We start from the raw sequence: 13716 nt of genomic DNA on the forward strand, positions 1-13716 counted from the left end.
CGGTTACACATGATCATAGCCCAGGATGATTGGATCCACCGTGGAGAGAGACAGGGATAGGTGTGTTGTGGAAGCAGAACAGACTAGACACGCTAGCTAGACGACCAATACTGGGTCAGATCAACAACTAAACACCCATATTTACTTTCTGTAGACAGGGCCAGATGGACCTCATCCAGGCATTCAGTCCATTTCTGCAGTACTGTGCAGTCAGAGCTGAGGCAGCGGTTTGTAACCAACACACACCTACACCTCTGTTCAAATTAAGACTCCTTAATTTACCTTACCTCCAAATGGAGATGAAATGAACTATTCTGTTGACAGTCTATAGAGCACTAATATTGTGTCCCGCCCCACCAATAACCATTTATTCTTTAAGATTAGTCAGCCAAACAATAATATACACATTCTATCTACTTTCACAGTGGGTCGTCAATCATCATCCACTGATTAAGTTTGGCTGTATTGTGGGTAGAAACACACCGCAACAACTAGTGTACCACAATACAACATTCTGACAATGAGTGGATCACATTGCACATTCCCAGAGAAGTTGGTAGGTGGAAAACTGACGTACATACTGTAACATTAAATAACCCAGTCAGCTCACCTGTCACAAGGACCACATTCTGACGATCTGCTGTTCCTCACAGAGAACTAGATGAATGACACACAGGTATGGCTTCAGATGACACTCACCTCTCAGCACAAATAGCCTAATAACACTCTCCTACAGTATTATGTGTTAGCAATAATCCCCATGTACACTTAAAGAGTATCTGCCTTCCTGTTTTTAGATAAGGCTACACTAGCGCTGAAAGTAAACCAACGCAGTATGTGTTCTTGGACTGCTTATTGCTTAACCCTTTACACTTGTACCTATATACGGGTTGAAAATGGCAGATTTGGCCATTGATAAACGCCTACATTGGAACGTAGTGACTGTACAGTAACATGCTATACAAGACATCAGCACTCAAGCCCTGCACTTCACAGCGCTGTATAGGTTTTTTGTTGTTTGAGTGAGGGAAATACTTTAATTTAAGAGGATTCAATGTATTTTGAAAGATGAGATGTTGAGGATCATAATAAATATGCTTTGATGTCATACAAGCCAGACCGACCACCCTTGAATCCATATATGCTCTTCACATCTCCAAATCATAAAAGTCATGTCATATACAGTGTCACCTGAATACACGCACCTGAATGCACGCATGACTCCGTTCTATGTGCACCAAAATGATGATCTGTTTCTCTGAATTGCCCTGTGAAAGCCTAACACTGTAAGATTGTATTGTATAACGTAGCTAGTCATGTTGGCAACAGAACAAGCTTTCAAATGATACCCATCTGATCCAGATTGTGATTTATGATGGGCTGCTGTTGTTCCAAACAACATAACTACCAGTGTGCTTGTCCTGGTTCCTCAATGGCACAGCTAGGAGAGCAAAAAAAAAACACCTTATAATTGAAAAGTGCATTAAAACTGCTTAGGAACTGTGCACACTGTGGAGAGGTGTGTGACCACAAGGAGACCAGTTCGTCGTCACTCAAGTCCTTCTTTTGTCTTATCGTGCTCCTACTCCACATTTTCCAGGAATAGTCTTATCACGTAACTGAATATATATCCAGAGTATTTTCAGATTTCGTTATCAGCAAATGCGGTGAAAAGTACAGTAAATGTAAAATGCTCATAAAATCACCAGTGTAATGTTTGGATTCAGTCTTGTGAACTGTTGTGTCCTCAACTTTGGTATTATCATTTCCCCATAATCTCAAAACTGTGCCCTTTAAATTGATACCATGGTTATGCATATGCTTTTCATATGTTCTATTTAAGAAACATTTCAGTTTAGCCCTATCCATATGGGCCAATTCCCACCAGTGTAAAAGGTTAACACTGGGTTAGGAATAACCTAAAGAGCACGTGAAAAATGAAAAGTGACAGCTGAGTGTAAGCAAAGAGTAGCTGGGTGGATGGCCTATTCACAAGGGCACATGTTTGTGTGTGTTTATCTATTTGCAGAGAGATCGTATTGGTTAACATATTGAAGGCCTGAACTCTATACAGCAGATATATGGGAGCCATAAAATGTGCAGACCTTTATTGTTCTCCTACAATGTGTATCTTGCCAAGCACTTGAGTACTGGTATATATCATGTTTACATGGCCATGGTGATGTCTCTGTTGCTTATGCCTCAGCCATTAGGAACACTGCACCACGCAGATACAACTCCTGGGCTAGTACAATCCTGGAAGCACATCGGTGCAGGATTACACTCTACAGTCAAAGTAGAACAGTTCTTAGAACAGTTCTTAGGTCTCTACTCGTTTATATAGCATCAGCTGAGGCTAGAGCCAAGTGATGGCATGATGCAGCAACTACACATAAGACCTTATTGTAGGAGACAGAAAGCACAGTAAGAAAGGAAAATAGCATTGATAGGAGAAAGGACTAAATAAAGGACAAATCAGCGCCTTTAAGCAGTATCTTAACTTACAGCGATTTCCCTGCAAGCAGACATCGATATTCCAGTGCCTTCAATTTGTTTCAGTGCATATTCCTTCTCATCTTCCCTGCAAAGAAAGAGACAAGGGGAAATATCAGCACATCAATTTATTTATTTGGCAAGTATGTAACAACACCGCAAACTCACCTTCTTGAACAACATAGATTAGTGAAATACTGTTTCAGGTATTGAATGTTGTGTGTTTATGAGCAACAGTAAGATAGAACAGGGGATATGAAAATGATGGAGATGGACTGCTCTTGCTTGACTTGTTCAAATGGAACAGTAGAATCCCTGCCATTATCAATATCCTCTGGCAGAAGAAGACAGTTATACCCTCTCCACAGGCATGCTCTGTTTTTGAGTGCAGCCTCTCCCCAGAACAAGCATAATTATCTATCCACCCTGCATTTCGCCACCCCCCTCAATGCAAACACATGCTCTGGCTTCATCATAGCCTTCACACCGAGCTGGTCGTTGTTCCTTCTCATAACACACGCAGTGCATAATCAGAATGGATTTGAAATAGGATTTTATTTAATAAATGCAGTGTCAGGACAAATCCCAGGGCTTTTTTTCTTGACATTCTGAGGGTATTTATGTGCCCTTGTAAAAATCTGTTGGTGGTGGAAAAAGGCATTGAAGGCATGTAGAAATGTTAGACGTATTGTGGTGTGCACACGGACATCAGCACACTGTGAAGTAGGGAACTATGGATTATCTGAGATAAGCAGTATCCTCCTAGAAAGGGAAATTACCCCAACATTGACTCGCCAGAAAATATTATTGAGCCATTACAAACATGGCCTGTTGTATAGCTTACTTCTTGCAGAAGATTTGTGAAAAGGTCAAAAAAAATAAGAATGAAGACCAAATATGTACAAAAAAAGCTCATTTGTTTAATGAGAATCTGTGTCTGTATGTGTGTGTGTGTGTGGTACCTACATCAAACATGACATCACCAACTGGCCTACATAAGAATGGGTAATGGGCATTCAATAGCGGTGGTTTCAGGCTGGAGGTTTCAGACACTACTATCTCAAATCTGATTTTGACTTAGCCTCAACACTGTTTTAATGGATGTTGAGGTCTGTGATAAAACAGCCTTGATTGCTCATGAATATGAATTTACTGTAGCCATCTCCGCCTTCTGATTAATTAAGCAATGGACTCAGAAGACAGACAAACAACCACTCTAACTTATCATGCCCTATAAACATAACACTGTATTATCATGAACAACACACAACACAGAGGACTGCCAAGTCCAAAAAGTGCTAATGCACAGACAAACACAGGAACACAATGTGAGCTGGAGGGGTAGAGGGGTACAATTGCATTTATTTGTCTTATTTTTTTACCATTTACACCAAACATCTTTTTCATAATAAGCTCCACCACACAACGGGGATGGTGAATTACAGCTGTTCTGGGCATTCACATTTGATTAGTGTCCAGAGATTCCTGGAGGAGCTGGCAGGGGTCCAGAGTGGGTAGGGCTGTCGCACAGTCCAAAGGCTGCATATTGGGTTTCTCAACAAGCCTGCATGGCCCCTTCACTCATCTGGCCACAAGCCTGATTCATGTTCCCAATCACATATATGAAGATAGAGACACTCCCTGTTCTCTGTTCACAGAGAGAAAGCTTGTCTTCACACCTCATCAAAGTGCTACTTCTGCTATTTATTGCAGACAGTGGGAAAACCTTGTGGAAAAACAAACAAAAACTAAATTGTCTCAATATGTTCCACTGACAGTTCTATATGACAACATTTTTTACATCTACTTGGCCAAACTTTGCATGAGGAGTGTTTTATATTGTTGACCAGCAAGGATGGATCATTCTTCATGTCTTATGTGGTGCACATGAAACTAATATTAAAACCTTAGCAGTGCCTTTATGATAATACATGAGATGCAATCACAAAATACAGTGACCGGCTGCTGCGCATTAGTTTTCTTCAACATGCTGTTCAACTAGACTCTCTACAAGGGATTGAAAAGCAAGCATTTGCAACTAAAAAGCCCGGCCTACTGCACCACCCCTGAAAGCATGCATCACTGAAAAATCATCATCAGCAACAATAATGGTGACGATGATGCTTGGGCTATGTCTCAGTTTCTAGGCAATTCCATGTAACGGAATGATGCTATGACTCCGCTTTTTCCATTTAAAATGTATGTCAAACAAAAAACAATAAATGCTAAGTTTAACAAACCATACAATTCCATACACAATGACTACTTTCAACAATTTCCAGTGAAAATTTGACAAAAACACATTACCTTGAAGAACAGTGCATATGCAAAGTTTGGTAACAGAAATTCGGTTTGAGCTGTAACTGCTGTCATTCTGTTTCCAAACTTTGTTTCTGCACTGTAAATGTGTTTTTGTAAAATGTTCAGTGGAAATTGTTAAAAGTAGTCACTGTGTATAGAGTATAGAGTGTATAGAGTATGGTTAGTTTAATTTTCAATAATTGTTTATTGTTTTGCAAACATTTTAAAGTTAAAAAAAATCAGAGTCTCAGAATCATTCTGTTTTTGTGGAATTGCCCTTTTCTTTTTTTCAATTTAAAGTTTTATTAAGTTCTTGTTTTTCAATCAATCAACCAACAAAACACATTCCACGTTCACAGATGTGACAGGCTTAAAAAAATAAAAATAAAAAGTCAAAAACTATAATAATACACTTGAAAAAATTAAAATACAATTAAAATGACACATAAAGTAAAAAAAAACACTTATTTTTCTTAATCTATTTATTTTCCTTGGTGCATATATATATATATATATATATATATATATACACATACATACATACATACATACATACATACATACATACATACATACATACATACATACATACATACATACATACATACATACTCAAAAACAAAGTTAAAATAAAAACACAAATAAAAAACATATATAACACTTGCAGCAGCACTATCAAGGTTCTTATCAGCTATTTCAAGCATTCGCTGAGACGATGGGCCAATAATTAGTTTTTAGGTTTTACAGTACCTTACACAACATGTATCTGCGCATTTCCCTAGTCACCCCGTTCACTCTGTCCAGTTTGAAATATAGTTGAGTAGTGGAGACCAGAGTCTATCAAACTTGGGCTGTCTCTTGTGGAGGTCATAAGTGAGCTTTTCAAGAGGAAGAAAGTCAACAATCTGGTCAATCCACATTTTAAATATAGGAGGGGTATTAGAGGCCCACAATAGAAGAATACATTTCTTAGCAAAGTATGTAATAGTCATAAGCAAATTTTCTCTGTCAGGATCAAGAACAAAGTCCTGCTGGGCATTAAGGAGATAGATACACAGGATCATATCAAACTGTACCTCTAGTATTTTCTGTCCAGCAGTATGTATGCATGCATATAGGTTCCACTTTCAGAGGTACATATTTTACAGTTAGGAGACATATATGTTTTCATTCTATGGAGCCTCAAAGGAGTATAATAAAAATTTGTACAAAAATTTGTAATTAGATTCTTTCATTTTCACATTAGTAGAGGAGCAGTATACCCTGTCGCAAACCTCCGCCCATAACTCATCACTGATAGTCAGACCAAGGTCCTTTTCCCAGATTATTTTCAAAGGAGTAAAGGAGGAGCCTCCTTTCTCAGAAAGGAGTCTATAGATGTAAGATATTTTGCCTTTAATGGATTGTGCTGTGACAAGAAGGGTTTCAACTTCAGTTCTAAACCTCCTCTTGGAGATAAATGAGGAAATTACATGTCTAATTTGAAGATATTTAAAAAAAAATGGATCTTGGCACATTGAATTCACTGCAGAGCTCTTGAAAGGATTTCAGTGTAGTGGTTTTCTGATGAAATAGGTCTAAAAAGGTCCTGATTCCTAGAGTATGCCAAAGATTAAAGTTGGCATCCCTCAGGGCTTTTGGCACGTCTGGGTTGCCTACTATAAGCGAGTGAGAACATATTTGGGAGGAAATGCCCAGGTATTTCTTACAGTCCCTCCACGCTAGTAGGGTGCTGTAAATCACAAAGGTTTTGACTATGTTGCCCACTTCACTAAAGTTATTAATGAATATAATTGAGCTTAAGGGCAATGAACCACAGGATTGGGCTTCTATCTGAATCCATGTTGACTCTTGTCTGTTTGTGATCCATGTTAGCATGTTGCGGATTTGGGCAGACCAGTAGTACAATTGAAGGGAGGGAAGGGCAAGACCACCCTTAGATTCAGGTTTGGATAGAGTGGAAAACTTGATCCTAGGTTTTTTATTGCTCCATATAAATTTGGTGATGCTTTGGTTAGTTGTTTTGAAGAAGGAAACTGGGAGATAGTATGGGAGCATCTGAAATAAGTAGTTCAGTCTAGGGAGGACGTTCATACGGATGACATGAATTCTTCCTACTAAGCTAATTGGGAGGGAGATCCAGGTTTGGAGATCATTCTTGATTCGATCCAGGAGTGGAAGATAATTTTCCTTAAAAAGGCTATTCAGATCTGGTGTTATGAAGATCCCGAGGTATTGAAACCCCTGTGTTTTCCATTGGAAAGGACAAAGTGTCTTCATAGAGCTGGTGAGTGTAATATTGAGAGGGCAGACAGTGGATTTGTTAAAATTGATCTTATAACCTGAAAACTTGCCATACTGAGCAATTGTGTCTAAAATGAGAGGGAGGGATTTCTCAGGGTTGGATATGTAGAGCATGACATCATCCGCGTGAAGCGAAATCTTGTGCTGCAGGCCGCCTGCAGAAACACCCATAATAATTGGATTGCTCCTTATCAGCTCGGCCAGAGGCTCTTCCCCCAACAAGTAGAGCAGGGGGAACAGCAAGCACCCTTGTCTTGTGTCCCGTTCCAAAGGGAATCTGTCAGAGTTCAGTCCATTAGTAGTCACCATGGCATTTGGATGAGAGTATAGTGATTTGATCCATTTAATAAAATTTGGGCCCATATTGAACTTTTCTAAGACTGAAAACAGAAAGCTCCACTCCATCCTGTCAAACGCCTTCTCAGCATCCAGTGAGGCCAGCAGGACAGGGGTCTTCTGTGCGTTTACTTGATCAATAATATCAAAAAGACGGCGAATGTTATCAGAAGAGTATCTGTCTCTAATAAATCCAGTTTAGTCCGCTTTTATTATTTTGGGAAGAAGAGTGTTTAGTCTTTTGGCGAGCAATTTGGTAATTATTTTATAGTCGAAATCCAACAAGCTTATGGGCCGGAAGGACGAGCAGGATAGGGGGTCCTTGTCCTTTTTTAGCAACACTGAGCAACACTGAGCAACATTGAGTCTGGGAGAACTCTGTTTTTGCAAAAATCCTCCAGCATTGGCATGAAGATAGGGCTGAGCTGGGGCCAAAAAGCTTTGTAGAACTCTCTGGGGACTCCATCTGGGCCTGGAGACTTATTAGGTGGCATGGAGGTAATTGCCTCCAGGATCTCCTCTGGAGTGAAGGGGGAGTTGAGATCTTCTTGGTCGGTCTCTGATAGTTTAGGTAGCGAGATTCCCTCTAGGAAAGAGTGGAGTTCTGCCTCCGTGTGTTTTCTCTCAGAGGTGTATAGTTTGCAGTAAAAATCATGAAAAGTTCAATTGATATTTTTTGGGTCGTATGTGACCTCATCCTCTGCTGTTCGGATAGCCATGATTGTACGCTCTGACCGCTCCTTTTTCAATTGGTAAGCAAGCAATCTACTGGGCCTATTGCTATACTCATGGTATTTCTGTTTAGTAAAGAAAACTTGTTTTTTTATCTCCCGAGTGTAGTCCAAATTCAGTTTGGCTTTGGCTGCTTTAAGATGACTCCAGGAGGTGCTGTCTGGGGATTGTTCATGTATTCCAGCTCCCTCTCAAGATCTAGCCTGTGTGCTTCCATTGCCTTTTTCTTAGAGGACGCATATGCGATTAGATGGCCTCTTAGTGTGGCTTTAGCAGCGTCCCACATTGTGGCCGGAGAAACAGGAGAATCTTTATTGTCTTGTGTGTAGTTGTCTATCCATGTAGTTACCAATGTATGGAACACGTCATTTGATAGCATGGAGGTGTTGAATTTCCAGCTCTTTGACCTCGGGATGTTTTTGCAGAGGTCAAAGCGGAGGTGGACAAAGGCGTGATCTGAAAGTGCCATGGGTCCGATTGTACATGTGGCTGAATTTATTAAACTCTTTGGGATAAAAATTTAATCTATACGGGAGTAGGTGTTATGGACATTAGAGTAGTATGTATAGTCCATAGATGAGCTATTAGTCTCTCTCCAGATATCTATCAGTCCCATCTCTTTAGTAAGAGAGTTCAACATCTTTGCAGATCTAGGATTTGTGGTGGGAACATGAGATGATTTGTCTAGGTTTGGGTTGAGGGTACAATTAAAATCTCCGGCCACCACGCCAAAGGAGACACAATGCTCATTGAACAGGGTTATCATTTTTGACATGAAGGCAGGAGTATCTGTGTTAGGGGCGTATATGTTTAATATAGTAATTGGTTGACCATATAGTGACCCAGTTATCAAAATAAATCTCCCCTCCGGATCAGATATGTTTGTAATAGCGCGATATCTGCTTTTTCCTTTTTTAGAGCACATAGTATCTTGTTCCGTTTTATTGCATGCCCTAGACCATGGCAGTTCCATGTCAATAGATTTAAGGTACTAGTCATCGTCATCGAACAGTAATAAAACTTTAGTGCAAGTCATCGCTGGGTAAGAGTGGATAGTAGTTACAGCTGCGTTCACATAAAAGGAAAATAAATGGTGTACATAAAATAATAATCTCTGAACACCCCAACCAAGTTCCCAAACAACTCGACACATCCCGTTGGATCTATCTCCCTTCCAGAAGGACAAACATCTCTGCAGCACTCCACCAATTAAGCTTTTATGGTACAGTGGCTAGATGGAAGCCACTCCTCAGTAAAAGGCACATGACAGCCCACTTGGAGTATGCCAAAAGGCACCTTAAGACTCTCAGACCATGAGAAACAAGATTCTCTGGTCTGATGAAACCAAGATTGAACTCGTTGGCCTGAATGCATGGTGGTGGCCGCATCATGCTGTGGGGGTGTTTTTCAGTGGCAGGGACTGGGAGACTAATCAGGATCAAGGCAAAGATGAACGGAGCAAAGTACAGCGGGATCCTTGATGAAAACCTGCTCCAGAGCACTCAGGACCTTAAACTGCGGTATGGTTCACCTTCTAATAAGATAACGACCCTAAGCACACAGCCAAGACAACGCGGGAGTGGCTTTGGGAAAAGTCTGTGAATGTCCTTGAGTGGCCCAGCCAGAGCCTGGACTTGAACCCAATCGAACATCTCTGTAGAGACCTGAAAATAGCTGGGCAGCAATGCTCCCCATCCAACGTGACAGAGCTTGAGAGGATCTGCAGAGAAGAATGGGAGAAACTTGTAGCGTCATACCCAAGCCGACTCGAGGCTGTAATCGCTGCCAAAGGTGTTTCAACAAAGTACTGAGTGAAGGGTCTGACTACAGTAAATGTGATTTTATTTTTATTTTTTATTATTCATGAATTTGAAAAAAATTCTAAAAAAACATTTTTGCTTTGTCATTATGGGGTATTGTGTGTAGATTGTTAAGGGGGAAAAAATTATTTAATACATTTTTGAATAATACTTTCCGAAGGCACTGTATAGGCTATCTGCATGTTGACAGAGACACCAGTCGTGACACCAGTGGTGCCTGGAGAAGTGGGTATACCCAAATTTGGTCAAAAACATCCAGAAAGACGAATCAAAAAGCACCCTGTGTGAAGAATTCTATGACGAACAGTGACATACCTAAAATTATAAATTCCATATTGGTAATTCAGTCAGGCCAACCCAAGCTGTACTGTGCGAGTAGGCTAATAGAAGGCCTACTATTGAAATAGATAAGAGGGTGTCAACTGAGTCAGAAGTTCATAGGATTCTGAGTCACACTTTTTTAATAGAAAAACACTGGATGTTCTAAGTCCACAACAACACTTAAACCACATCAGGAGACCACTTTTGAGGTCTGGGAAAATAACTTTAATGTATTTTTGAGTGTATTTACCCTTTAATTCAACTATGCAGGCACCTAGCACTGTTGTTTCTGTAGAGCACATGAAATGGAGTTTGCAAAACAAATGGCCACAAATAATCATGATATCATATCATTCTGCCAGGTAGGCATAGATTACTTCGTAGCTAGTAAACATTTAATTGAGAAGGTTTTCGGCAAAGCCTTTGCATCTACCAGAAGACAGTTAGGCCGATCATTAGCATGGCTATATTTTTCCTCTTCCTTAAAATGTTTCAAACCTGGACATTTTACTTCATATTATGAGGCATGTCTTACCTTGCTTCAAAGTAGCCTATAACCAAAATCCCACCATAGAATGATGGAGGCAGTTATTTCATAAAGACTAGGGTACAAAACTCATCTTGTACACTGTTTTCAGAACATGTTGATTTTGAATTCTTTATCATAACCTTTGTTGTAGGTGCCGCATTCTTGCTTTTCGACCAAGTTGATCTTGTGCATGGCCTACCTGTTCTCAACTGGCCTACCTGTTCTCAACTGGCCTACCTGTTCGCAACTGGCCTACCTGTTCTCAACTGGCCTACCTGGATAAATAAAGGTGAAATAAAAATGTAAAAAAATGTTTTTTTTTTATTGTAATGGCGTATACCTCCACTACACCACTGAGAGACACTATCCAGGATGTTTACTACTAACTAAATAGAGTGGGAAATGCTATCAATAGCCTAGTAGCCTCCATTGTTGTAGCCTACAAATGACATGAATGAATACGAAAGCTGTGAAAAAACTGACTGTTTTGTCAGACTACTCGAATGACAGGTGAAGCTACCTGTACGAAGGCGCAGGAAATGAAAGGAACGGAACACCAGAAGGCCCTTTCACTCCAGAAGGCCCTATGCCAGATCACCAGAAAAATCACCCTCAACTGTTTGATTGCCATTCAAATTGTGCAATCAAACTGCTGCTCATGCTTCGAGGCGATATTTATTTATAACAATGTTTCATCAGGTATCCCATATCACAGGTGGGGGTGGAAGGTCCTATATATAGGGGCAGTACTCAGTGACATCACTTCCTGAAACAGGAGGTAAAAAATGTATAACATAGTTTCACAATATTACCCACTGGAGAAAAAGGAAACTTTCTTGGACAAAGTTCTGGAGGGTGGACAATGTACTCAATGCAGCTTCATGTACAAATGCAACTCATTTACCCACCCCCGCACAGGACAAAGATTTAAGATCAAGGGCCTGATTACCTGCATGTCCGCCAATGTTATTCACATGTTGAAATGTCCTTGGTGGTCTGTCTTACATTGGGAAAACCCATAGAAGCCTTAAGACATGGATCAGTGAGCACCACAGCAATATTCGGACAGGTGAGACAAAAAATCTGAATGCTGTTCCTTTTGTACAAGCTGGACATCCTATTAGTTCTCTGAGATACATTGGAATAGAAATAGTCAAGATGTCATGCAGTGGAGAGGACATTGACAGGAAACTTCTTCAAATGGAATCTTTCTGAATCCACAGGCTCAACACACTCTCCTCTTGACCTTAACGAGGAGTTTGACTTGAAACCGGTTTTATAGTTTCAATATGTCCAAATTGTGTTTTTTTAAATAATATTTTGTGTATGTATATTACTGTAAATATTGATCACATTTCTTATGTACGATCATATATTTTGATACATTGAATATTTATATTGTGACACTATGTTATATATTTTTACCTCCTGTTACAGGAAGTGATATCACTGAGAACTGGCACAATATATAGGACCTTCCAACTCCACCTGGGATATGGATGCCTGATGAAGACCTAAGGGTCGAAACGTTATAAAAAAATATCACCTGGGAGCATGAGCAGCAGTGTTTTCTGTGATAGTGATCTACCCTTCTTAAAACCGATATAGGCTTATATTTACACTTTCCCTCCAATTTGGGGAGACACCAGATGAGCCAGGCATATCATGAGATTGGTGCACAAATGAGAATCAAACACAGCAAAATCACTTGCTTGCTGCAGGGAGAAAAAACTAACATTTCAATGGTATTTTCAATTATCCCACATAAATGTTGGTGACATTGCAAAGTAAGTAGGTCAATTAGGAACAACAGTACAACTTAGAAAACTATTAGAAGTGTACTTGTGATATGGGTATTTTATCCATATGTTATTAGAAACCCGTAATACTACAGTAATAGCCAAAAATAAATATGACTATATATACACCTATTTGTTTTGCATTTAAGCACCAAAGGGAGTTTAGCATTACATCGAGTTCGACTATGCAAGTGCTCTTGAGAGAGCTTGGCAATAATAGGATGATTATTTTAGACTAAGCCAAGTTGAACAAGATCAGAGAATATCATTACACCTATACATTCCTACTGGCGAAATAACTCATGTTGAAAGTAGCCTGCGCTTCCATGAACAGTGTGTCAAATAATAAACATCATCACTGTGTTGTTGTGGGGGAGGACCGTTGAGTGAGTGTGAGTGCGTACATGAAAACAAAAACACAGACACGGGCAGCGCTCAGGGTAGTTAAAATCTATCCTCTGCTTTGTCCAACGTGCAAGGAGATATAGCCTAGTCTTGATAAGGCATTCTGCAATCAGTTTATTGAGTACACAATAACGTTATCTGAATCTTACCCGTCTTTGCGCTTAGCTTTATAAACGTGCCCGTAGGTGCCTCGACCCACTTTGCAACCTTCATATTCGAACAGATCTTCTACCTTCTCTCGTTCGGCTGCGAGCTTTGTTTTGAAGTCGTAATCCATTTGAACCCATAAATATTTCTTAATTTACAATCAAATAAAATATTAATTATAACATGCATTAATTAAATAATAAGGTCGTTTTATTCCCCCACCATTTCCTTGTTTGGGATTTTGGTCTGCTCCGCTTAATGTTCACTGGCTCGTTGACGTTTCTAATTGACACGCAAGGCTTTCTGGGGAGCGTAGTTTACAAAAGCATTAGCTTGCCTCATCAACATGGAAGTAAAAGGTCTGTGAAACTACACTCCGCATTTCGCGCTGCGTTACTGCACTTGCGTACTCATGAACGCGCTCAGAAAATGTGTGGATCAGTTGTAACATTTCATGTTTTGTATACAACAAATGTGTAATTCTTTTGAAGTTTGAGCGAACATGTGCAGGTCTCCAATATGTGTTTGA

At 39.9% G+C, this 13716-nt stretch overlaps 1 protein-coding gene across 4 annotated transcripts in view; it reads right to left on the minus strand.

The window, feature by feature from the left end:
- Positions 1-13447, minus strand: part of LOC118397877 (cyclin-dependent kinase 19-like) — a 69402-nt gene extending 55955 nt beyond the window's left edge. For all 4 annotated transcript variants that reach the window (XR_008071188.1, XR_008071186.1, XR_008071187.1 and 1 more), the window contains exons 1-2: positions 13190-13447; positions 2506-2581 (exon numbers count right to left, since the gene is read on the minus strand). Coding sequence is in view for 1 of the 4 variants with exons in the window: in XM_052471111.1 (XP_052327071.1) it covers positions 2506-2581; positions 13190-13317 (204 nt within the window). In the remaining 3 variants the exon portion in view is untranslated. The remainder of the gene's footprint in view (positions 1-2505; positions 2582-13189) is intronic.
- Positions 13448-13716: the final 269 nt, after the last annotated feature.

The sequence above is a fragment of the Oncorhynchus keta genome, chromosome 19 (genome assembly GCF_023373465.1).
Source record: "Oncorhynchus keta strain PuntledgeMale-10-30-2019 chromosome 19, Oket_V2, whole genome shotgun sequence".
Taxonomy (NCBI): domain Eukaryota; kingdom Metazoa; phylum Chordata; class Actinopteri; order Salmoniformes; family Salmonidae; genus Oncorhynchus; species Oncorhynchus keta.